Raw genomic sequence first — 26,306 nt, forward strand, 5'->3', positions numbered from 1 at the left:
AGTCAAAGAACCTGGGTTCAAATCCTCTTTCTGAGACTGCTGAACAAGATATTTCTTTTTTTTTTTAACCTTTACCTTCCATCTTGGAGTCAATACTGTATATTGGCTCCAAGGCAGAAGAGTGGTAAAGGCTAGGCAATGGGGGTCAAGTGACTTGCCCAGGGTCATACAGCTGGGAAGTGTCTGAGATCAAATTTGAACCTAGGACCTCCCGTCTCTAGGCCTGGATCTCAATCCACTGAGCCACCTAGCTGCCCCCCTAGACAAGATACTTCTGAGCCTTATTCTGAACTCATTATCTTAATCTACAAAATGAGGAGATTAAACATGATTGATTGTCTCTGAGAGCCTTTCCAATTCTAGATATATGATCCTATGACCCCATGGCACTTTGAATTATTGTAACTGTTTAGCACTTTCAAATTCTATCAACGCTTCTTTTATGATGATGCCTGATATTTGCTTAGAGTTTTGTAGTTTGCAAAATATCTATTTCATCTAATTAAATCTATCAAATTTATCAAAATCACTTTCTTTGTGAATTGATGAACATATACAATTAATTCAGGAAATAAATTTTATTTTCACAAACATTTATTAAGTTCTTGCCATGTGTCAGATACTTTGCCAGGCACTGAGAAGATGAAAAAGAGGAAAAACCAGAACCAAATGATGGAGGCTTTTGAATTTCCAAATCAGTAGATAATAGGAATATGCAGAGGTTTGTAAGTAGAATAACACATTCAAAGTAGTCTGATAGGAAGATAATTTGGGAAGTCATTTAAAGAAGAGGAAAAAGACTAGAAATAGGAAGCTTGATGCCTTCTTTCTGCGAAGACCTCCTATTTACATGGTGTATGTATTTTGGATGGGAACTGTTACTGCCCTATTGTGAGCTCCCTAAGGGAAGGGGCACTTTTTGCTTCCCTTTCAATCAGCACTTCAGACAGCACCTAATGCATAGTGATTACTAAATATTTTTTGATTTGTTGATCTATAGGACACTTTAAGGTTTGCTTATGTAAACATGTTACCTCATTTCCTCCTCACAGCAGTCCTGAGAAGTAAGTGCTTTTATTCCAGTTTTATCTGTGAGGAAATTAAGGCACAAAGTGACTAAGTGATTTTCCCAGGGACACACTGCTAGGAACTTCCTGAAGCAGGATCCAAGGATTCAAACTCAGGTCTTTTTTATTCCAGGATTGGCACCCTCACTGCCTCAGGCATTTCTGTTTGCCATCACCATTTTATAGGTAGTCTATTGTGTAAAGGATAGTTTAGCATGTGACCTAAACTATGTTAATTATTTGGTCGCCATGGATATCCCAAATATATTAAAAAAAATAACCAAGTCAGCTGGAAATTTATGGTGATTTAATCAATATGGTGGAAAGACATTAAGAAGATGGAAGAAGGAAAAGGGTGTAGGATTCCTCCCACCTGGCTAGTGCCAGGAGGAAGACCAGAGGCTCTAGGAAGATAAGGTTTTTGAAAAGTAAGGAGGAAGGAATCAGCCTGAACTCCAAAGAGCTCAGCCAAGATGCCTAAACCTGAATCAGCTCAAGGGCAAACTCACTGCCAAACCCAGACAATAGCTGCCACCACGCATGCCAAGCTTAGCATCCTGCCAGCCAGAGTCTCCTATCCAGAGAGAGAGAGAGAGAGAGAGAGAGAGAGAGAGAGAGAGAGAGAGAGAGAGAGAGAGAGAGAGAGAGAAAGTGACATGTCTTATATGGATGGTTTTATGTCACTTTCCTGTGTCTCATCTGTACCAATGATAGCTTAGTTTGACTTAGGACAGCCCAGGGGTCTGTCCGCTTTTTCTGCACATGTCTTTTGAAGGCCATTTCCTCAGATAATTAAATCTTTGAGTATGGTGCAGGCATCCTGACCTTGTTAAACTGAGTAGGGTGGAGAAATGTATAGTTCCCAAGACTTGATTCTGTTAAACCAAGTATCTCCATTGTTACAAATCAGGAAATAACTAAATCTGATCTTCTAAAGTATGGCCTGAATAGAGTGGAGTAGTTTTAAAATTCACAATTGGGGCTAATGAGGATTTGAATTCCATCCAGCTTTTGGAAAAATGAGCATTTTAAATTTAGCAAAGGAGTTTTTTATCTGTGACAATAATTTTGAGCTTTTCTGAGGTTGTGAATCCCTACTCTTTTGCCCAATTAAGTTAGGACTCAGGTTAGGCATATCCAATGATGCTATTTTTTTTTTTTATTTCAAAAGACCCTTACAGATTCCTAGAGTTTAGCAGAATAGAGTTTGAGATTTAATAGTCTTTAGGATTTTTTCTTCCTTCCAAAGCCTTGAAATACATACTTTGACCATACATTCCAGCTCTCTTTTGACCTTACTTACTCCATACCTAATCTGCCTTCAGATTAAATTATTTGCCTTTTACCTGTGTCTTGAATTGTAGTGATACAATGGATAGAGCCTGGACCTAGAAACAGATATGAATTAAAATCTGACTTTAGACATTGCTGTGTGATCCTGAGTACATCACTTAATCTCCGCCAGCCTCAGGTTCCTCAACTCTAAAAGGAGAATAATAATAGCATCTACATCCCAGAATTGTTGTGAAGATCAAATGAGTTAATTTTTATAAATATTTGTCTGTGGCTGGATTAGAATTCAGGTCTTTCTTGACTTCAGACCCACTGTAATACAGTTGTTACCTTAAAGCATGTGTCAGTGCAAGGATTCAAATGCTTGTTAAATAGCTCTAGATCTGACCCTTATACCAGGCTGAGTTCTTTCAAAGCAAAAAATTAAAATGGAAATTAAAAAAAATTTTTTTTGAAGTTAGCATGGTGGTCACCAGGTTTGGAATCAGGAATACTCATCTTCCTGAGTTCAAATTTTGCCTTGGATACCCTGTAGCTGTGTGATCCTGAGTGAGTCACTTAATCTTGTTTGCCTCAGTTTCCTCATCTGTAAAATGAGTTGGGGAAGGAAATGGCAAACCACTCCAGTATCTTTGCCAAGAAAACCCCAAATGGGGGGGGGGGTCACAAAGAGCCAGGCGTGACTAAAACAACTCAACAACACAAAAAAATGAATATCAAAGGAAATAATTTTAAATCTGACACTTTGCCTTAAAATTCTGTTCAAGGTTCTGATTATAGTCTGCTTCCTGTCAAGCTCCAATGAGAAAAGGTCAATGGTGACCTCAAATCCAGTCGAAATCAGGCTAAGAAATCTCTCGGTGGGACACAGAGAATGGGCCAGCCACACAAGGGAAACTCCCAATAACACAGTCAATTTAGCACCATCCCAGAAGATATGTCAGAAAGTTAATATTCTTGTCTTTATTCCACAGCAGGAATCATTCCAAGGAAAGTTTAGTCCTTCATCAAAGGGTGCTACAAAGGCCAGGAAATTAATGGTACTTTAAATCAGCTTTCTCCTCTTATTTATTGAGCTTTATCCCCCCAAACAGAAACATCTTCATTTCTTCCTTCACACAGCCTTTCTTTTAAGCTGGGGGTGAATCCTCAAGGAATGGCAGCAGAGGTGCCTTAGTGGAAATGGTTTGCTCTGACTCTATTCAAGTCCTGGCCTTGGAGATCACAGAACCAGAGTAAAGAATGTGCCTGAGTGGACTGGTCTATTCTGAATTCCTATTTGCTTTAGATGTGCAAACATTTAATTTTCCAAGTCTTTTTCTTTTTTGGCACTGTTTGTTTACTGGCTATTTTGTTAACGAATACCTTGATATCTGAATAACCCAGAATTCCCAAGTTACAGATATAGAATTCTCTAGAGGATTGTATCTTGTGCTTACTTATTATTATTGACAATTGCTTTACGTGTCAGGGATATGAGTAGTTTTAGATCCTTATTATTACTTAAAATGTTATGAAGAAATTAAGTAAGACATAATTTCTTGATTAAACTATTTTTACTTATATACATATATTTTATTAAATAAAATTTTATTGGTGTCTTTTTTTAACTCCTTACCTCCTGCCTTCGAAACAATACCATTGGTTCTAAGGCAGAAGAGCAGTAAGCACTAAACAATGTGGGTTAAGTAACTTGCTCAGGGTCACACAGTGAGGAAGTGTCTGAGGCCAGATTTGAACCCAGGATCTCCTATCTCTAGGCCTAGCTCTCCATTCACTGAGCCACCCAGCTGCTCTACTATTGGTATTTTTTTTTAAAAACATCATCACAGGGGGCAGCTGGGTAGCTCAGTGGATTGAGACCCAGGCCTAGAGACAGGAGGTCCTAGGTTCAAATCTGACCTCAGACACTTCCCAGCTGTGTGACCCTGGGCAAGTCACTTGACCCCCATTGCCCAGCCCTTACCACTCTTCTGCCTTGGAGCCAATACACAGTATTGACTCCAAGACGGAAGGTATGGGTTTAAAAGAACAAAACAAACAAACAAAAAAAAACATCATCACAGTTTCCCTCAGTTATCCTTTCTGCCTCATATTGTAAAAATTAAATTTTAGTCTCTAGTAATAAAAGTTTTATATTTTATTAGATTTATTAAAGATTATTAGAAATCAAGGAATAAAGAAAATACAAAATAAGAAAACCACGTGCCTAGGGCCGATTAGCCCTTTCACAGCCTACTTACTACTTGTTGCAATATTTCAAGTCCAGGAAGAGGCTCTTGGGAGGCAGAGAGCCCGTTAAATACTAAATTGTGATCTCGCCCAGGTAGAGACTCAGGTGAGATTATAGGGAATTCTGGGAAGTACCAAGGACTTCTGGAGTTTGAAGTCTAGGGTTCAAAGCTCCATTTTACAATAGGCAGCTATCCCATATAAAAAATGTCTTTTAAAATAAATTTTTATTTTCCATCTTAGAATTAGTACCATGTATTGGTTCCAAGGCAGAAGAGCATTTAGGGCTAAGCAATGGGGGTTAAGAGACTTTCTCAAGGTCACACAGCTAGGAAGTATCTGAGGCCATATTTGAACTCGGGAGCTCCAGTGTTTAGGCCTGGCTCTTAATTCACTGAATCACCTAGCTGCCCCCAATAATGATGCCCTTTAAAGACAAAAGCAAAGAAAAAAAGAGAAGGAAAAATTTTATAATGGATCAGAATATATCAAAAAGTTTGAAATTATTTTCAATGTGTGGCACTAATGAACTTCCTTCCTCTGCAGAGATCACCCATATCTTTCGAGATGAACTTGTAAAGATCATTAATTCTGTCCCTAGATGACATTTTGCCTTCAACTTTTATACCTTTGTACTTTTTTTATCAAGTCATAATGATGTTTCTTTTGTACCAATTCTTCAACCATTTAATTTGACCATACTTTCTAAGTAGCTCAAATTCTGTTGTTGAGGTAATTCAATGACTTTCTCCAAGTTCTATAATCATTGGGAGCACAGAAGCCTTTCTTCTCATGCATCTTTGTATCACAAATTCACCCTGTTCTTTGGGAGTATCAAAATGTTGGCCTGGTACTTGAGCTCATTTTTTTTGGTAGAGGTGATACATAAGCGTGAATAAAACCCAATTGCTCTTTATTCTCCCTCATGGTCAACAGCCTCTATTTGCAAGCAGCTGGGTAGGGCTTGGGATCCATGAAGCAGAGCAAAGCTAAATAGTTCATGCAAAAAGGCATGACCACCCAGCCAATGACTGAGGAGACCCAGTTGGAGAGAGTGTGTGTGGCAGCACAAAGCCATAACATTTCTGGGAAAACATCTGGTTTTTCAGGGCTGATGTCTAAAGCAAACCACTCTCACTTCAACCAGCAGCATAGCATATCTGTACTTATTAGAAATACTTTTCAAAGAGTTCATTTGAGGAAGTATCATGTAGTGGAATGGAATAAAACACACACTTGAAGTCAAGACATAGCTGTGACCTGGTTCTGCCACTTTGTTTAATCTTGGCTAAGTCACACAAACCTCTTTGATTCCCAGTTTCCTCATCTAGAAAATGAGGATCATCATATTTGTCTGACCTACCTTACAGAATTATTTTAAGGATCAAAGGAATTGATGAATATAAGTGCTTTTGGAGTACAGTTTAATGTAAACTATTATTACTTTAGCTAAAAAAATAGTTGTATGAAATGCCTACAGAAGGGGGAATACATTTAATGGTTTAGGAAGGAATTAGAAATAATAAGGGTGAGTAGGTGGTCTAGAAAGTACCAGACTTGGAGTCAGGAAGACCTGAGTTCAAATGCAGCCTCAGACACTTACCAGCAATGTGTACCTAGGTAAATTATTTAACTCTGTTTGACTCAGTTTCTCATCTATAAAATAAGCTGGAGAGGTAAATAACAAATCTCTCCAGTATCTTTGCCAAGAAAAACCCCAAATGGGGTCATGAAGAGTTAGATGTGACTGGAAAATCACTGAAATGAATAGAAATAATAAATTAAAATTTAGTAGAGTCACTCTCTCTCCAAAGTGTTTGAAAACACATTCTCTAACTTAATCCTCAAACTCTAAGGATTTCACTGTGCAATACTGTCCCTTCCCAGAGAAACTAACAGCCCCATGTTCAATACCAAGAGAGATATGAAGTCTCTTTTAATATACCCACATTCAAGTATGTTACAGCTTATTTTTAGTCTGACAAATTTTAAAGTGCTATTTAAGCATATGCCATTTAATAGAGATATTATATTGGAATAGCGAGGAAATTTGACAGTGGCTCACTAAGAAGATATCTAGCCCCTCTTGGTCACCATGCTATTTAAATCAAAGGAAGAGTCTTTCTTGGATTTAATGCAAAGAATGGGGTGGAGAACAGGACTTTGCTTAAGTACTGATAGTTAAAGAAAGACCAATAAGATTCCTCTTTCCCTTTACGTGGAATGTGAAAGGCCTCAGAAGATTTGAAAAAGATTCCTTAATATTTCTAAATGAGGGAGAGACCAGTAGTTGGGCTTTGTCAGTTTCCATAGACTTAGTGGCTATCTTGCCCAAATTCCTCATTTTATTGATGAAGAAACCAAAGTTTTAGGTTAAAGATGCTTCATACATGATTATTTAGGTAGTAAAAGTGTTGGATAACTTGCAAAGGCTCAAAATAGCAGCCGAAGAGCATAAAGAATGGATAATCACTTGAAAGGGAGAGGGGTGCCTCTGAAAGCAACATGGGTTTGAAGAATCCAGAGCTGGAGAAGTTCTTAAAATCAGTAATAATAAGGGAAGATAGGTGGTACAGTAGATGAAGGACTGGGCTTGGAAGCAGGAAGACCTGAGTTCAAATCAGGCTTCAGACACTTCACCAAACCTGTTTCCTTTAATCCACTGGAGAAGGAAATGGCAAACCCCTCCAGTATCTTTGCCAAGAAAACTTCATGGACATCATATCCACAGGATAACAAAGAATAGGACACAATGACGATAAAAACGGAATCACTATCTCACTATTCCATAATGACTCTTCCAAATCTTTCTGTCTTTCCTCAAGTCTTTTATATGGGCAGTTAAGTGGTGGAATGGCTCTTTATCCATTTGTCTTCCTGAGTTAAAATCTGGCCTAAGACACTAGCTATGTGACCCTGGGCAAGTCACTTTGCCCTGTTTGCGTCAATTTCCTTATCTATAAAACGAACTAGAGAAGAAAACACAAACCATGTCACTAACTTTACCAAGAAAACACCAAAAATAGAGTCACAAAGAGTCAGACAACTGAAATGACAACTACTCTACTAGGGATTTGAATTCCCATTTTGGAGGTCCAAAATCAGTTCAATTAGCTCAAATCAATAAATATTTATTAAACACCTACTCTGTACCAGACACTGCTAAGTACTAGGTATACAAAAAAAGGCAAAAGACAGTTCCTGCCCTCAAGGAGCTCATAACCAAATGGAGGAAACTAAATAAATGTGTACAAAAAAAACTAGATACAAAAATGGAAAATAATTAACAGGGTATTGTATTAGAATTAAAAGGGATAGGGATATGGGATTTTAGTTGGGACTTAAAGGAAGCCAGGGAAGTTAGTATTCAAAGCAGAGGAGGAAGAGAATAATGGGCACGGGAAACAGCTAGAGGAAATGCCTAAAATTCAGAGATAAAAAGCTTTGTTCATGAAACAGCAAGGAGGTCAGTGTCTATAAATTGAAGAGTATGAATTGGAGAGTAAAGTGTAAGAAGATTGGAAACATGGGAAGGGTCTAGGTTATGAAGGGCTTTGAATGCCACCAGAGCATTTTGTATTTGACCCTGGTGGCAGTAGGAAGCTGCTGGAGTCCCCTGAGAAGGGTGGTGACATGGTTGGACCTTAGCTTTAGGAAAATCACTTTAGTAGATGAATGAAGGGTATATTGGAATGAGGAAAGACTTGAGGCAGGCAGACCTATCAGTAGGTTATTGCCATATTCCAGGTATGAAGTGATCAGAGTTTGCTCTAGAGGGATGGAAATGTTCAAGGAGAGGAGTGTGTATGAGAGATGTAGCAGAGATGGTTCTTTTTTAAACCAAACTCCCAGGAGTGTAGAGTCAGGATTTGAAAACATGTGTTCAGATTTCAAAGGGGAGCTAAGGCAAAAAGCACTGCTCCAATATTCTTACTTTATAAGTTTATTGATAGCCAGGACTTGCCTTTTGCCTCTTTTTGGATCCTCTGCACTTAATACAGTGCCTAGCACATCATAGACACTTATTACATTGGATTGATTAAATAAGTGATTGGGGGTGGGGGGAGAATCCACAGATACCTGTATTGAATATTTAAAAAAAATCACGCAGAATCATTTCCATTTTCAATGAGCTAGTACAGTGGCTCCAACTTCTTTATCTTTACAGATTCCAAAGCACTCAGATCAAAATATGAGTCACTGATCACTTCTTTTCTTTGATGACACAAAACACACACACATTGTTTCCTATCTGTGCTGTTCACTTTCCATAGGTCCAGGGAAACATCTTTTTTTTTAAATTTCATTTAATTGATTGATTAAGAAAATTTTCCCATGGTTACATGATTCTGTTCTTTCCCTCCACTCCTCCCCCCTGTAGCCAAAAAGCAATTCCACTGGGTTTTACATGTGTCATTGATCAAGAACTATCTCCATATTATTGATATTTGCATTAGGGTGATCATTTAGAGTCTACATCCTCAACCATATCCCCATTGAACCATGTGATCAAGCAGTTGTTTTTCTTCTCTGTTTCTACTCCCACAGTTCTTTCTCTGGATGTGGATAGTATTTTTTCATAAAAGTCTCAGAATTGTTCTGGATCATTGCATTGCTTCTAGTAGAGAAGTCCATTACATTAGATTGTGCCACAGTATATCCATCTCTGTGTATAAGCTTCTCCTGGTTCTGTTCCTTTCACTCTGCATCACTTCCTGGAGGTTGTTCCAGTCTCCATGGAATTCCTCCACTTTATTATTCCTTTTAGCACAATACTATTCCTTCACCAACATGTACCACAAGTTGTTCAGCCATTCCTCAATTGGAGGGCACCCACTCATTTTCCAACTTTTTGCCACCACAGAGAGCGAGGCTATAAATATTTTTGTACATGTCTTTTTCCTTATTATCTCTCAGGGAAACATCTTGCATGAAAGGGCACAAAATATTACAGTTGACGTGGGTGCTTCCAGTATCTTCATTGCTAAAGGTCATTTCAAAAGGATTTGACTGTGGTGGGGAAAATGGCATCACTAATACACAGTAAAGATTCTAGAGAAGGATATATCCCTAAAAAGCAATCAGTCTTTAGCTAAGATTTCACTTTCAAAACAATTTATTCTTCCTTACTTAGGAATAAATTGTTATGGTAATAGTTTTTTGCCAAGGTAGACCTCATTAACTTTTTACAACTTAGTCATTGGAATTTTAATTGTCAACAGTCAACATTTATTAAATATTTCTTATACCAGGATCATAGAACTAGACCTAAACGGGACCTTAGAGGCAATCTAGTTCAACCTCATTTTATAGTGGAGGAAATGGAAGGGAAGCAAATAAACATTTATTAAGTACCTACTATGTTCCAGGCACTGTGCTAAGCATTTACAAATACTATCACACTTGATTCTCACAATGAAGAACCTGAGTCAGACAGAGGGTAAGTGATTTGCCCAAGATTATATAGTTATTAAGTAAGACAGCTAAGTGGCTCAATGGATAAAGTGCTGAACTTGGAGTTAAGAAGCCTTGAGTTCAAGTGTGGCCTCAGGTACTTACTAGCTATGTGACCCTGGGCAAGTCACTGAACCTCTGTCTGTCTAAGTTTTCTCAACTATAAAATGGAGATGATATCAGCACCTGCCTCCCAGGGTTAGTATAACAGAGATAATGAAGTGATTATAAAGCAGTTAATACAGTGCCTTGTACATAATAATGGAGAAAGCTAGGTGGCTCATCAGATAGATAGCCAAGGCCCAGGCCTGGAGTCAAGAAGATCTGAGTTCATATTTTGTCTCAGATATTAGCTGTGTGATCTTATACAAGTTGATTAACCCTATTTGCCTCAGTTTCCTTATCTGTAAAATGAGCTGGAGATGGAATTGACTAACCACTCCTGTATCTTTGTCAAGAAAACCCCAGATGGGTCAGATATAGCTGAATGGACTGAATAACAAATGATGATGATCATCAAAGATGGTGAGGTCAATGGCTATAGGACCAGCTTTGAATACAGCTCTTCCTGACTCCAGGTCCAGCTCTCTATACTGCTCCGGAGAAGTTAAATAGCCTGCCCAACGTTACATGGGTCAGGGCTGGGTTTTGAACACAGGTTCTCTGACTTCAGAGCTAGTTATTTTTCCAGGAAGATAAAGTCCCTATCCCTTGAGCAGCTTGTTATCTCAAAGGAGACCAGTCACATTCAAACATGAGAAAAGTTTTGCCAATTATCCCTGTCTCCCCCTCCACAAAGGAAAGTGTTGTCTTTGGCTATTTTCAAATGGAAACAATTTTCTATTTTTTCATTACTTTTGAATTGAGAGGAGAGTCAAAAAAGGAGAGTCTATAAATATAGATAAGACAGCAAGCTATAAGCACAAGACAGGGGAGAGACAGACCTAAAAGGAAAAGATGGTATGAAGAAGAAGAGAATTAGGGCAAAAAGAAAACATCAAGACAGAAACAAGAGAAAAAAGGAAAAGCATAATCATGTGAGTCTAGGTAGGGTAAGAGAACTGGATTAGAAATTGGGAAACCATGGTGCTAAGACCTGCTGTGCCAATAAGTAACAATGTATGACCTTGGGTAAGTCATTTTAGAGTCAGAAAATCAGCTTTCTAACTTTCTAAATCTATAACCCTATGATCTCTAAGGGTCTTTTCAGCTCCAAATTTTAAGGAAAAAGTACAAGATTGTGGCCAAATTCTATCCATGCTGATATGTAAATCTCAATTTTTGCTTTTCTTATATGTGTCCATTCTTTAAAATAACTTGTTGACTCTAATTCTGAAACTATCTACCTTCTTACTGAGTTGATTATTTTAAAAATTGTATTTTAACAGTGGTACCTTGGAATCTCTTGACATTTTCTCTCCTAAGGCCCTTGCCCTCATTAAACCAGTTTGACAATTTCGATTTAAAAGTTCAGAGAGATAAAATTAGTCTATCATTGCTACAGAGCAAATACTGAGGGAAAACAGATTGAAAGATTGAGTTGATCTCTGTCAACCTATAGCAAATTGTTTCTCATTAGGAACTTTTTATTTTTAGCTTAAGGATGTAGTTGAAAGAATAGGCCAGCTTGATAGAGTCAAAATAGAGGGCATTCAGAGCTGCTGGTTTTAACAGGAGCTCCAAATAAAATGCTAAATTCAGTGGAAAAGGAGGGGAAGACAAAAAAAATTGAAATTGACACTGACCCTCCCAAAATATCAGAGATTCAAATCAGGAGGCATAGGGAATGCTAACTGTAAGTTGGTGTCCAATAGCCTAGAGACCCTTGTCCAACCCAGGACTCTGAAAATTCATTTTAAAGAAAAATTTAAGTCTGAGGAGTTTTAGTTAGCTGGGTGGATCCTCTGTCCCTTAATGAGCTTGGACACTGAGGCACAGAATTTCCTGAAGCCAGAAAAGCTTTTCAGCCAAAACTCTATAAAGGTATAGTTACCGTATTAAGCACTTTACAAACATTACTTCATTTAATCCTTTATAAAATAGCTTCATGAAGGAGAAGCAGAAGAAAAAAATACTCCAAAGCCAAGTTTCATCTCCCTGGGGCTGTTGCTGGCCCTGAGGCTGAGGGTAAGGGTGGCTACTTTTCTCTAAGAGCTATAAAAGTGCTTCTGGCTTATACACTGAGCAACCTGAAAGAGCCCTCTTTTTTCTTGAAAAAGAGAGAGCCTAAATAAAATTAAGGATTTCAGATGAGGCCAGAGGCTAGAACAGAGAGAAACTCCAAGACCCAATTGGGCTTGAAGGTCCAGCAGGATTCGTTGGAGACTGTATCCAGCTGGATCACATTTAGCTGAATTACCAACATGGAGTAGTATTTGGATGTGCCTTCTTTTCCATTGGTACCATAGCCAACAGAGAACCTGCACAATGCTGTCTTTCAAAGACCTCCTTGGCTTAGAAATATCAGCATTGAGAATTGTTCTTCCACACATGGAGCCGGAACATAAATGCTACCTGAATGGGGGCCTTTCCACCTACATGTCCGCCCACATATTATATCCCTTTTCTATTTGCCACTCGTATGTCAGTGCGCACTCGCCACCTATTCCCAATGTGTGTGCTACTCCACAAGGGTGATTCTCCATGTGGGCACCCTGGTCATGTACATCCCCAGTTACTCCTGTGGGTACTTTAACCATGCATGTGGGTCTTTTCCATGTATACACATGTTAGTTCCATCCATTTTCCTACTGATGCTGTATTATTTGTAGGAGAGCGTACCCCAGGTTTACAGGGGGGATATTTTATGGCTACTTTTCTTAATATGCCATTTCATCAAATGCCTTTGTTTTAAACTAATTATATCCTCTGAATGTTAAAGCCAACACACCGATGTAGGCTTGTAAACTGTCAGTGGATATCTTGAATCTAAGACTGACTTTCTCTGGGGAACCTGTCGTTCAAGTTAGGGATATCTGAAGCACAATATTATATTTTTTTAAAAAAATTCTAGAAAGGTACAAGATAAAGGACTCTGTGATAGTGGAGGGAAAAGGTCATTACCTAAAAAGGGAATTAAAGAAGGTTTCAGGGACATGGTATTTGAATTGAGCTTTAGGAAAGAAAGGAAAGAAATAAGCATTTATATGGTGCCCATTTTGTGCCAGGTATTTTACAAATATCTCGATTCTTCTAGAAATCCTGGGAGGTAGGTACTATTATTATCTCCATTTTACAGTTTAAGAAACTGAGGCAAACAGGGATTTAGTGATATACTTGGGGTCATACATTAACTAATAAGTGTCTAAGGTCAGATTTGAACTCATGTCTTACTGACTCAAGGTCCAGCACTTAATTCACAAGTGCTACCTTTAAAAAGTGAGAATGAATTTATTAGATGAAAAAGCAGAGAAAGACCTTTCAAAACATCAGAAAAATTGGGAGTGAACGTTTGGAGACAGGAAAGCATAGTGTGTATTTAAAGGACAGAGTTAGTATAGTATGGCTATAGTAGTGTATAACGAATATAAATAAGGCTAAGAGATAGGGCAGTGCTAGATTGTAGAAGACCTTAAAAAGCAAAAGCTTTTTATTAGTAGGCAATGGAGAGCCAATTAAAATTTTGGAACAAAGGGGTTACATCTTTTGTTGTTGTTGTTATTTTGTCTATTTCTGTAAAGTGTGAAGTACTTCTTAATAATTTGATTTAATAAACATTTTTAAATACCTATTATGTATCAGGTATTGTGCTAAGAACTGAGAAAACAAGTACGAAAAAGACATTCCCTGCCCTCAAGAAGCAGTGGATAGAACACTGGGCCTGGAGTCAGGAAGACCCTAGTTCAACATTGGTGAAACATTGGTACGCATGCCCAGCCGGCAGGGGATGGGGCTTCTCTGTTCCCAGTTTTCTCAATGCCTGAGGACATTTTTTGCATGCCCTGCCCTGGTTATGTGGGGACTCACAGGCAACTTGAAGTTGCAGTTTGGATTCATGTTGGAAATCCTCACCAATGCTGCCCTAATTCATATCTGACCTCAGACACTACGTGACCCTGGGCAAGCCACTTATCCTGTTTGCCTCAGTTTACTCATCTATAAAATGAGTTGGACAATGAAATGGCAAACCACTCCAATATCGCTGTCAAGAAACTCCAAATAGGGTCATGATGAATGAACGACAATAACAAGCCTGCCCTTGAGAAGCTTATAATAGAATAGGGGGTAAAACACAAAAGGAAGCTGAAAGGGAGAGAGAAGGGGAAGCCATTTGGTTATACTTGGCTCAGGAGCATGATGTTCCTGGAATAGAAACCAAGTGGAGTTGCTGATGGAGAATGGAGAGTTACCTGGAAAGTTCTTGAAGTTAGAGGACCTCTAAGGCTTTGGGAGGATCTTAGTGCTCCACCTTCCAAACTTCCAATGGAGGGGAGAGGTCAATGAGGTGTTGAGAAGATGTTAAATATAAAAAACGAAGTCAATCAACATGATGTTGAGATTTCAGGGGACCAACTTATCCTAGTTTTGCAAAAACTAGGAAACTGCTAATGGGAAGTGGAGTTACTTTGTTTTTCTTAGTAGTTTCAGAGAGCCCCAAGTTCTATAAATTAATTTGGGTATCATCTCCATTTAAAAAATATTTTTGAATTAAAGTATTACAGTGGAAAGGTTCCTGGGTTTGCAACCAGAGGACCAGATTCAGATTCTACATTAAACTTACTATATGGCAACACTGGACCAAAAATTTCACTTTTTAGAGTGTTTGTTTTCTTATCTATAAAATGAAAAGGTTGGACCAGATGATTTCTAAAGGTCCCTTAGAGCTCTAAATATCTGATCTCAAGTCAATCTCTTGGTGTAAGATGTGTGTGTGTGTGTGTGTATGTGTGTCTGTGTGTGTGTGTGTGTGTGTACCCCCTCCTTCCCTGCCAATTTCAGGAAGGTTAAATTGGAAAGGGAAAAAAGAATGATGGTGGAAAGACCTACTGGGAAACTATTGCAAAAGTCCAGGAAGGTGCTAAATAAGGTAGGAATGGGGGAAGAAAGAAGACTAAACAGATGTAAGAGATGTTGGGAAAATAGAAGCAATAGCACTTGATAACATTTTTTTAATGTTGTATGTATTTGCACTCTGTTAATAGTTCACAGCTCTGTGAATAAGTAATTTCATAATGTTGGCCCATTAAAGTATAGTTTCTACCCAGTGCTAGAAAGCTAATTAAAAACTGAAAATGCATTAAAAGTAATTGGAAGTTTGACATAGCACAACTGAACTTTTCCATTTCCATTCATATATCCATCTCAAACTAGATGTGCAGTAGACATCTTAAACTCAACTTGTTTAAAATTGAATTCATTATCTTTCCACCTAACCTTTCTCCTTCTCCAAATTTCCCTTTTACTCTCAAGAGTAGCATCAACCTTCCAGTCCTTCAGGCTTACAACAGAGATCATCTTCAATCCCTCACTATCTCTTATTACCCTCATAGTCAATCTACTACCAATGCCTGTCTATTTCATCTTTGAAACACCTTTCAAATGCATTCTCTCACCTTATAATACCACCATGCTGGTGCAGACCCTCATCATCTTACATCTGGACAGTATCCTGCTGGTGGGTCTGCCTGCCTTGAATCTTTCCTGACTCCAATCCATCTTCCATTCTGCCATTAAAGTTATTTCCTAAAGCACAGGTCTAACTATGGCAACCTTTCCCAGCCACAACACTTCAATAAAACTCCCATGGTTCAATTCCTTAATGCAGCTAGAACCAGATCAAAATATAATTGGAAAGTTTTAACAAAATAAATAAAAATACTGTACAATACAAAAAAAAAAAACTCCCATGGCTACCTATCACCAGAATGAAATACAAAATCCTCTGTTTGGGAATCGAAATCCTTCATAATCTACCCTTGCCTTCCACCTTTTTGGTCCAGAGCCATTTTCTGTTCTATGCACCAGATACTCCATCTTATGTCCCAGCATTTTTTCATGATGTCTCTCCCATGCTTGGAAAGCTCTCCCACCACATCTCTGCTGTCTGTCTTTCTTGGCTTTCTTCACATCCCCTCTAAAACCCCATCTTTTACAAAATGCCTTTCTCAAGTCCTCTTAATTTGAGTGTCTTCCCTTTGTCGATTATTTCCTATTTATACTGTGTGTAGCTTGTCTATACATATTTGTTTGCATGTCTCATTAGACTGTGAGTCCTTGATGGTAAGGAATGTTTTTTGCTTCTTTGTATCCCTAGCATATAGGAAGTACTTAATACATGTTTAATAACTCTCTGACTATATACTTGATGTGAGATATTCCTCTTCCTTTTGTGTGGGTTGCTTTCTTTCTTGTGACACTAATACAATATTCTTATTGTGGCAACAGTGCAGAAAGATTGTTTCCAGACTTTGGAAGACATGATGAGATTGGAGATGGGGGACTGTCTTCATATAAGTACTATCAAAAGACTAATTTTGGATTTATTTTGAAGGACAGTCATACTGTGCTTTTCAGTAATCTTTATTTGTTATCTAGTAGAGTGTCTGTTGTTGTTCCTTTATTTCAGTTGTGTCTAACTCTTCTTGACCCCATTTGTAATTTTCTTGGCAAAGATACTTGTCATTTTCTTCTTTATTTCATTTTAGAGATAAGGAAACTGAGGCAAATGGGATTAGGTGACTTGCCCAGGGTCACATAGCTAGCATGTATCTGAGGTTGGATTTGAATTCAGGGCTTATGATGAGATTCAGAACTCTATCCACTGTTCCCCCTACTTGATCAATATAATGGATTGTACACAACCTCCGAGGTTCTTTCTAGTTCTAAATCTATGATCTTACTTCAGACCATATTAATTGATAATAAGGCTTAGATCTAATGAACAGAGAGGAATTTTATGAAATGTTGCAATATCGCTCTGCTTGTGTGTTGGGGGCAGCTAGATGGCACAGAAGAAAGATCTCTGGGCTTAGGATCAGGAAGATCTGAATGAAAATCTGGCCTCAGACGTTTACCAGCTGTGTGACTCTGGGCAAGTCACTTACCCTTGTTTGTGTCTATTTCCTCACCTATAAAATGAGCTGTAGAAGGAAATGGAAATCCACTCTAGTAACCTTGCCAAGAAAACTCCAAAAGGGATCACAAAGAGTCAGAAACAAATCAAAAACAGTTGCAAAATAATCACGTTTCTGCTTAACATACTGGGTATATAGTAGGCATTTAATAGATGGCTTATTTATGAACTCATTAGAATCAAATTATATAGGATTTTCCAGATTAATAGGGACTTAAAGATCACCTACTTCAACTTCCTCATCTGAAAGAAGAAACTGAGAACCAAAAATGTTATTTTTTTTTTTTGAGGTTGTACAGGTTGTAGTAATTGACCAAGCCAGAATATGAACCTGGATCAAAGAATCCAGAGAGTCTCTAAAGTTCGAAGCCCCTCTTCTACTTCTAGGGATTATCAAAATTTTGTAATTGTGATCAGCTTTTTCACTCTTGTGCTTTCTGTGGAAATATCTTTATCTTTTTTAAAAATGAAGCAAATGTGAAAATTGTGACTTTGGTGACATAAAACAATTGGATTTCCCCTTTTTACCACAAGATGGCCTTGCAATATTATTTTAACACATAGTTCCGTATTTACAGTGCATTCTTCTAAAAAATCACTCCATCCCAGAACTATTCCTCTTCAGATCATCTGCCTGCCTGATTATTCTGTACTGTAAATGTGGAATATATTTGGAGCATAACACTGTGATACTTTATGTAACCACTGGATGGCAAGATAATAACACCTTTAATGGTGTTCATAGAATTCATTGTCTGTCTTGGAAAATTCTTTTGATTACTTTTTCTCTGGGGGAAAAGACCTTTAAATATATACCATCAATCCACTTTGCCCACTACCTCTTAAATTTCAGATTGCCAGAAAGACTTTCTAGTAGTCATGTAGAGAGTTTTATATGTCACAAGAATCTCAAGGAGAAAGCTATGAAGTCTCTATGTCTTGTGTGAATGATGCAATTTGGTCTTCTACTGTTGATGTTTAACAAAAATCTTCTTAGAAAACCCTACCCAGAAGACTTTTTGAACCAAATAACGTAGTGAAATTTGAAAAGTCCATTCTTTGTAGATATGGCCACAGTATGCAGGAATTAATGCTTGTCACTTCCCCCTATATGATCATCTATTTTGAAGTCTGAACTGTACTCTGACAGATATATTAAAGTTATTCTTGGAGAAATAACTTTGGATTTAGATGCTCCCCTTTATTCAGTCAAATATACCTACTTAAGACCTTTTACCATTCACTTAGCAGATTGCTGGAACTGGCTTGGTTTATCTCTTGGCTCTAATCACAAAGAAGGATCTGTCAGTACTGGAACTATGGGTCTCCACACCTTGTAAATAAAGCAGCCTTTAATCTAATATTCAAATAGCATTTTAAAATTCTGACTCCATGCAATATGGAGAAGACACAACAATGACATATAGAACCATGTTTGTAATAGATACACGGTCAGTCTCTCTGAAAATGTGTGCCTAGAGCTCAGCTGGTATTGGCAAGGAAGGATTACAGATTGAGTTTCAGGTCAAAAGTCTAATTTCATTTACTCGTCTGTAATTTGTAGAAAATTAACATATGATTTGATTATACTTTGCATTTAATTCATAGAGTACTCCATGTTTTAACTTGTTTACCAGACTTCTACTTGAATAATTTATCAGTTTTGCTTTTTTTATGGAGAGCCAAAGGTGCAGGTGCTTCATTCATTCATTCCAGACAAAATGAAAGAAAATCTGTAGTCAAAATCAATATACTTTTCAGTAATATTTATATAGCACTGATGCAACATCTTTATCATAAAGAACTCAAATTATTTCCAAAGAATAACTTCATTGGCTTGTGAGATATGAAGTATACATGGCATTTTTATCCTTGTCAAGGGAATGGTGTTCAACTCGAAAGTATAGGAGAGCCTCCAAATTTGTAGATTCTCTATTCATGACTTGGAATATTTATCCATTGTGCCAAATTATTTTTTCCCTTTGACTAGGTTTTTAAAGAGCTAAGGGAAGTGCAAAGGTAAAAAAGGGTTGGTTTGTGATTTGTACAATTAAATCACACTGATTCCATATATTAAAATACTTATTTTTCATCTGTCCTCTGAATCTTCTCCAGACTGACCATCTTCACTTCTTTTTTGATATGTTACTGGCTAATAGAGTTAAATAAATAATAAATGATATAGGAGGGAAATGTACATTTTGTTTTTAATCTATGTAATGTGCTTATCACATAGCTTTGTGTATTTCCTGTGTGAATGTTATATCCTTATTAAACTTGGAGAAAACAGTAGCACAAAGAAAAAATGATTGATTGAGGATCCAATTTCAAATCCCAGCTTGGCCATTTACCATTTATGTGATTTGGGTTTTAGTTTCTTCATCTTTAAAATGGAAAGCTTGAACTAATTGTTTTCAAAGATCCTTTTCATCAGGAAATATTTGACCTCATAGAAAGATAATGTGGGAGTATTGAATAGAGAGTAAATCTCAGAGTCAGAAAGACCTGAATTTAAGTCCCAACTCTGACACATATGGATATTGTGACCCTAGGCATGCCACAACTCCTCAGGGGCTCCAGGAAACCTTTTGAAACTAGAAGTTTCTGAAAAAATTGCTGGTCTACATTGGTAGAAAGGGTTTCCTTATTGGGGAATTTCTTACATTGACAAAATTATAGATTTATATCAAAATACACACATACATATATAAACATATAAATGTGTAAACACCTAAATAAACAGATAAATAAGTAAATGAGCCAATGACTATAACCTCCATAAAGATAAATTCTGTCTTATCTAAACTTTGGATCTCTTCCAGAACCCAGGCTGGTGGTAAATGCCTAACAGGTTTTTTTGTTGTTGTTCAGTTTTTTGCTAGTTTTGTTGTTCAGTTGTGTCAAACTTTTTATTACCCCCCAAATGGTTTTGTCCTCATAGATCCCCTGAACATATCTCTGAGACCCTCCAGAGGAATGCAGAGTTGAGGTTTTCTTGGCAAAGATCCTGGAGTAGCTTGTCATTTTCTTCTCCATCTCATTTAACAGATGAGGAAATTGAGGCAAACAGAGTTAAGTGATTTACTCAGTGTCTCAGACCATTTTTGAACTCAGGTCTTCCCAAGTCTAGACCTGGCGCTCTATCTACTGTGCCACCTAACTGCCCTCTTTTTGTTCATTGTGATTATGTTTAATACTTTTTGTGCCGTCCTTAGAACTAATTTGGGATGATGCCTAAAAAGGGGTACTAATGCCTGCAATTTCTTTAGTGGAGGCAAAAATTGACCTTCTATACTTAGAAATAAAACTACATTCTATGATTAGATATGAAAAGTGTTAGCACTAAAGAAATATATTCATCGAAGCCCATTTAGACTGAAGCCTGTCTCCATCTTCAAACCTACACTGGTAGGCTGAGTAGGACTCCCAAAGAAAAGGTGGGTGTCCCAGCCAGGGTAAGAGATTTCCACTGATGAAAGAAAGGACAAAGTTAGTAGAATGGGGGAGTCATAGGGCAAACCTAACCAGTCTTACAATGTATTTATGGACATGTTTGCCTGTAGCTAATGGGGACAAATAGAAGGTGGGAAGAGGTATTTCTGCCTTTTGTGATACAAAGCATGATCTATAAAGACTACATTGCTGCTTTTATACCCTTCTTAGCTTTAAAGGAACTGGATGGGAGCAGTGAGATGGTACAGTGGATAGAGCACCAGGTCTGGAGTCAGGAGAACCTGGGTTCAAATCTGAATTTAGACACTAGCTGTGTGACCCTGGGCAAGTCACTTAACCCCAATTGACCAGCGCTTTCCCTTCTGTCTTAAAGTTGTTACTAAAACAGAAAACAAGAGTTCTTTAAATACAATAATAATTATTAAGTATCCAAAGAACATTTGTTTATGTGGATATACATAATATATGCACATATATCTATATATACTTAATCATATATTTATAATAAGAAATTAAAACTGATCTAGTTTAAATATTTATTCTTAAATAACACTTTTTGGAAAAATATCTATATTTTTTTAAAAATCACATATGGCATTGTTTTAAATATCTGAAAATCTCTTTAATGACTGATGCAGACAGATTCTCATATCTGCTTGTGCATTTAATCTATTGTAATCTGTTGTTTTGATTGAAAAAATGAAGAGCATTATATGAAGAAAATTCAGTCTATCAAATATATTTAGTTGGGAAATGGAGGAATATTTTAAAAGGTAAATACTATCCTAGTATTATTATAAGAATGGTTTTGACCTCATGGATCCCCTAAAAGTATCTCTGGGACCCTCAGGGGAACATGGAGTAAACTTTAAGCATTGAATGATTAAATGACCTGCCCAGGACCACATAGTATGTTTCAGAGGTGGGATTTGAACTCAGATCTTCTGACTTTAAGACCAGATTTGTTTAGATAATCATGTACATGATGACCACAAAAATGTGAAGGAAAATAACTGTAAAGATCTAAGAAAGCTGATCAATGCAATAATCATGACTTCAGAAGACTGATAAAGAAGCATGCTTCCCACTTACAGAATAAAGCACAGTTTCCGACATGGTTAATGTTTGTTTTTCTTGAATATGCCTTTTTTAGTAACAAGAATGGAGCTTCTATTTAGGGCTGGGGATGAGTTAGGGGAAACTGAAGGAGATTCAAGAAATAGAAATATTAATTAAATTAAAATACACAGAAGGAAAAAAAATTCAGGAAGAGGAACAAATATACAGGACGATTTTGTTACTACTTTGTTAAATTTAACATATTTTCCTCCAAACAAATTGCAAGTAACAGAAGTTTGCTTTCATATCTAGTCATTCTTGTTCTTTGTATATTTAAATGTTTTTTGTTTACTATTGATTTTTAAATTCAGAAGAACAAAGTAAAAAGAAATAATGATTTGTGTGCCCCAGAGCTTGTGACAACAAACTATCTTCTATAATCCTGGCTCGCCAGTTGGTATCATCCAGTCTCACTACCTGCCTTAGATGCAAGCTACACATATGCCTAGAATATCTTCTTCCAGTTGTTTTCCTTATTCTGTTAGTAAGTTAAAAATGTGGTGAGGAGAAAAGAGCATTGAATATGGAATTAAGGGGCTAGGTGCAATCCAACATCAATATTTACTAACCCTATTACCCTGGCAAGTAAATTAGCTTCCTTGAGCCTCAGTTCTTTGAAATTAGGGAGCTGAATTAAGTGGTCCTAAAGCACCTTCTAGTTAACCTTAGATCTAAGATTCTAATAGTCAGTGAAAGTACTTTAATGTTTTAAAATTTGCAAAAAAGTATTTTACATAAAGACTATCATTTGACTCTGAGAACAATCTTGTGACACTGGAGCTTTTAGGACCCCTATCTTTAAAATGGAGAAATTGAAGCTGGGGGAAGTTAAATGACTTGCCCATGGTCATATTGCTAGCAAGTATTGAGAGAAGCATTTGAACTTAGACCTTCATGACTCTCTATCTGACAAACTATCTACCATCTTGTGACCTTTTCTTCTACCTTTTCCCTCACTTCAAATCTCTAAACCTTTTCAATTCTACCTCAGTAGCATCTTTTGTATCATCCCCTTCTTTTAATTCCCACTGCCACCATTTTAGTAGAGGCCATTTACCACCACTTGCCTTGACTGTTGCAGTAATCTTGAAACAGCCTCTATTCTTTCTTCCCTCTGGTAAAAGTCTTCCTTAAATATAGATCTGGCCATGTCACTTCGCTACTTAGAAACCTTCCCTGACTTTCTATTGTCTACTATATTAAATTCATACTCCTTTTGTTGGCATTCAAGGCCCTTCACAATCTAGTTCTACCCTTTCTGCTCATCTGCCCTATTATTTGTCTTATATTTTGTGATTAAATCCTACCATATCATTCTCAGAGCTCTGGACATATATACTGCTCTTACCTCAAGGGCTTTGTTTAGACCCTATACTAGGAACATCCCATTTCCTCTGTAATTCCTTTCCATTCTTTATTTTTATTTTATTTCTAAAAAAATATTCATTTAATTAATTAATTTAGAATATTTTCCCATGGTTACATGATTCCTTTCCATTCTTTAAAGTACAAAACAAATGCTGCCTCCTCTGCAGGGCAGGTAGGTGGCATAGTGGATAAAGCACTGGGCTTGGAGTCAGGAAGACTTCTTGAGTTCAAATCTGGCCACAGACACTGGATAAGTCTCTTTACCTCAGTTTTATCATTGGAAAAATGAGTCTGAAAAGAAAATGGCAAATGACTTCAGTATCTTTTCCAAGAAAACCCCAAATGGGGCATGAAGAACTGGCCAGACTAAAATGATCGAAAAGCCAAAATAACAACCTTTCCCAGTGAAGCCTTTCTTGATCCACCCCTGTATCTACAATGATATTCCCTCTTGAAATTCCCCTCTTATGCTCTTTCTCCTCCCTCAGAGGCCCCCAGTGTTCCTTTTACAATTGTCTTTCTTTATCACTTTCATTTTAAAACTTATTCTTTCGGTGCTCCTTTATCAAGTGACACAGAGGAAAGACATCTGATAAATGGGTAGATTGTGAGATGTTAATGACTGGTAATAGCTGATGCTTTGTTTTTTTCTCCTAGAGTTCTTTCTTTGCTTACAAAATGGTATCCCCAAAGAGGCAAATTGTTGAATTCCAAAGGAAAAATCTTAGATATTGGAGTCAGTTGGCTAATGAGGAATTTCTGGACAGAGGAACTACCTGATAGTCCTCAAATCACACCATGGAGGCTACTTTGTACTCTGACTACCTACTAAGACCAATGTAGGTGGTGCAGTGGATAAAGTACTTGGCCTGGAGTGAGGAAGTCCCAAGTTCAAATTTGACTTCAGACACTTACTCTTGGTGTGACCCTGGACAAATCACATAGCCTTGCTCTCCTCAACTGTGAAATGGGGGTAATAATAACAATAACAATGAGATTTTTTTGTGTATAGAACAGTACCTGGCACAAATGCTTATTCCCCATTTATTCCCTTTCTTTGCCAGAAAAAGGAAGACATATTAAATATTGTATAAAGTTTTTAGAGTGACATATTTGTGAAGATTGATGAGTAAAAATTGGTTGTTTCCTGCACTGAATTGCTATGTCAATATCATCTAGGGTCAGGACACACATCTAACTTTTTTTTCTTCAGTCAAACAGAAAGCTTTTATGAACTACAGGAATATAAACTCAAAAAGCTTTACTCTTCCATCTTGCTTTCTCTTTCCATAGAAAACACTTCAAAACAAGATAGAAAAGAAAGGAGTGTCAGAGATGAAGCATTTTAAAACTAAGGAACTATGAAGAAATGTTATTTGAAAGGTGGGAAGAGGTTGGTGGCAGAAAAATGTGAAGACATAAGTTTTAAAAGGTAAAAACCATCTCCTAAAAAGAATATAGTGAGCTAGAAATGGTGGGAACAAAGAAGCCACATATTAAGGCAATTTGCCTTTAGGGAACTGGAATAAAACTTGAACTGGACTTGGAAGGAAACTTGGGGTCCCAAAAAGAAGAGAAGGTAGAGAGCATTCAAGGAGTTAGAGACAGCCAGCCTGTTCAAAGACATAGAAACAAGGGAGAGACTGACATAGAGGGAACAGCAAATGAGACAGTTTACCTGGAGCTTAGAGGGTGTGAGAGGGAATAATATGCAATCATCTGGGAAAGAGAGTTTAGAGCCAGACTGTGAAGGGCTTTTAAAGTCAAGAAGAGCATGATCCCTTCAGGATTTATTGGTTCAATACCTCATGAGACATTAGGTGTTTTTCAACCAACTTCACACATCATGGCAATGTTTCTGTTAAATTGTCTTCAGACTTTCTTAATCTAGAATTTCTAGACCAGGAGTTCTTAGCCTTTTTTGGTGTCCTTTTCCCCTCTAGTAGTCTGGGAAGAACTAAGGGACTCCTCTCAATAATATTGTTAAATGCATAAAATAAAACACAAAGGATTACAAAAGACACCCCCCCCACACACACAAATTCACAGTTACCCAGGTAAGAACCCCTGCTAGATAATAGGAATGTTTTTGTTACTTAACTGACATGAGGATCTTCCTCAGCCCCTATTTACTGGTGCTTTCTTTTCTTAAAAAATTAATTAATGGATTCTGGTCAAGGACACATGTAATACCCAGTGGAATTGTGCATTGGCTACGGGAGGGGAGGGGATGGAAGAGGGAAGGGAGGAATAGAAAATGATTTTGATAACCAGGGAATAATGTTTGAAATTGACCAAATAAAAAAATAAAATAAATTTTAAAAAAGTTAATTTTGAGGGCAGCTGGGTAGTTCAGTGGATTGAGAGCCAGGCCTAGAGATGGGAGGTCCTAGGTTCAAATCTATCCTCAGGCATTTCCTAGCTGTGTGACCTTGGGCAAGTCACTTAACCCCCATTTCCTAGCCCTTACCACTCTTCTGCCTTGGATTGACTCCAAGATGAAAGGTAAGGGTTTTATTTAAAAAATTAATTTGCCATATATATATATATATATATTTATTTATTTATTTATTTATTTATTTATTTATTTGCCTATCTATATACACCCATCAACAACCTAGACCCAACCTGTTGATTACTCCTTTTTGCTCAACTTTTGGTAACTCAAAAAACAACAACAAAATTCTTGTCCTTAAGGAAGGAGATTAAAATAAACCCTGCCCTTAAGGATGTAATTTTTTGTTGTATTATTGGCTGAACTTAATTGTTCACTGTTGTCTTATTAAATATAACAGTCATCTCTTTGGAGTCAACTTAGTAGACAATTCAGCTCTTAATTATCCACGCTAATCAAGGGATATAGCCATCAATAATCTCTAAAAATCTTTAGCATTTGGCTTTGAAAAAACCTTTGCATTCCTGTCTGAATGTGGAGATGATATGAAAATTCACAAACTTCCCACATTAAATCTTGATGAGCACCACCAAAAGAACCTAAAAAGCCAGCCTTCCCATCCTAGCTTTTCACTGAACACTCTGTCCATTGATTCATTAATTAAATGTTTATGTATTAATTTCCTATTGACCCAGAGTATTCAGTATCACATGACATGGTCTCTATTCTCTAGGAGTTTACAATTTAATTGGGGAGATAAAACATGTGCAAGAAGTTGTTTAATAATGGTACAAGTCTTTTTATTATTGGTTGCCACATGAGTGATATAGACATAATAGACAGACAGAAGATG

The 26,306-nt window shown here is 37.2% G+C and overlaps 1 protein-coding gene across 1 annotated transcript in view; it reads left to right on the forward strand.

The window, feature by feature from the left end:
- TMEM64 (transmembrane protein 64) overlaps positions 1 to 24,910 on the forward strand; it is a 100,563-nt gene extending 75,653 nt beyond the window's left edge. Inside the window, exon 3 of the mRNA XM_056823338.1 lies at positions 24,352 to 24,910. Coding sequence (XP_056679316.1) covers positions 24,352 to 24,423 — 72 coding nt within the window. The 3' untranslated portion in view covers positions 24,424 to 24,910. The remainder of the gene's footprint in view (positions 1 to 24,351) is intronic.
- Positions 24,911 to 26,306: the final 1,396 nt, after the last annotated feature.

The sequence above is a fragment of the Monodelphis domestica genome, chromosome 3 (assembly GCF_027887165.1).
Source record: "Monodelphis domestica isolate mMonDom1 chromosome 3, mMonDom1.pri, whole genome shotgun sequence".
Lineage (NCBI taxonomy): Eukaryota > Metazoa > Chordata > Mammalia > Didelphimorphia > Didelphidae > Monodelphis > Monodelphis domestica.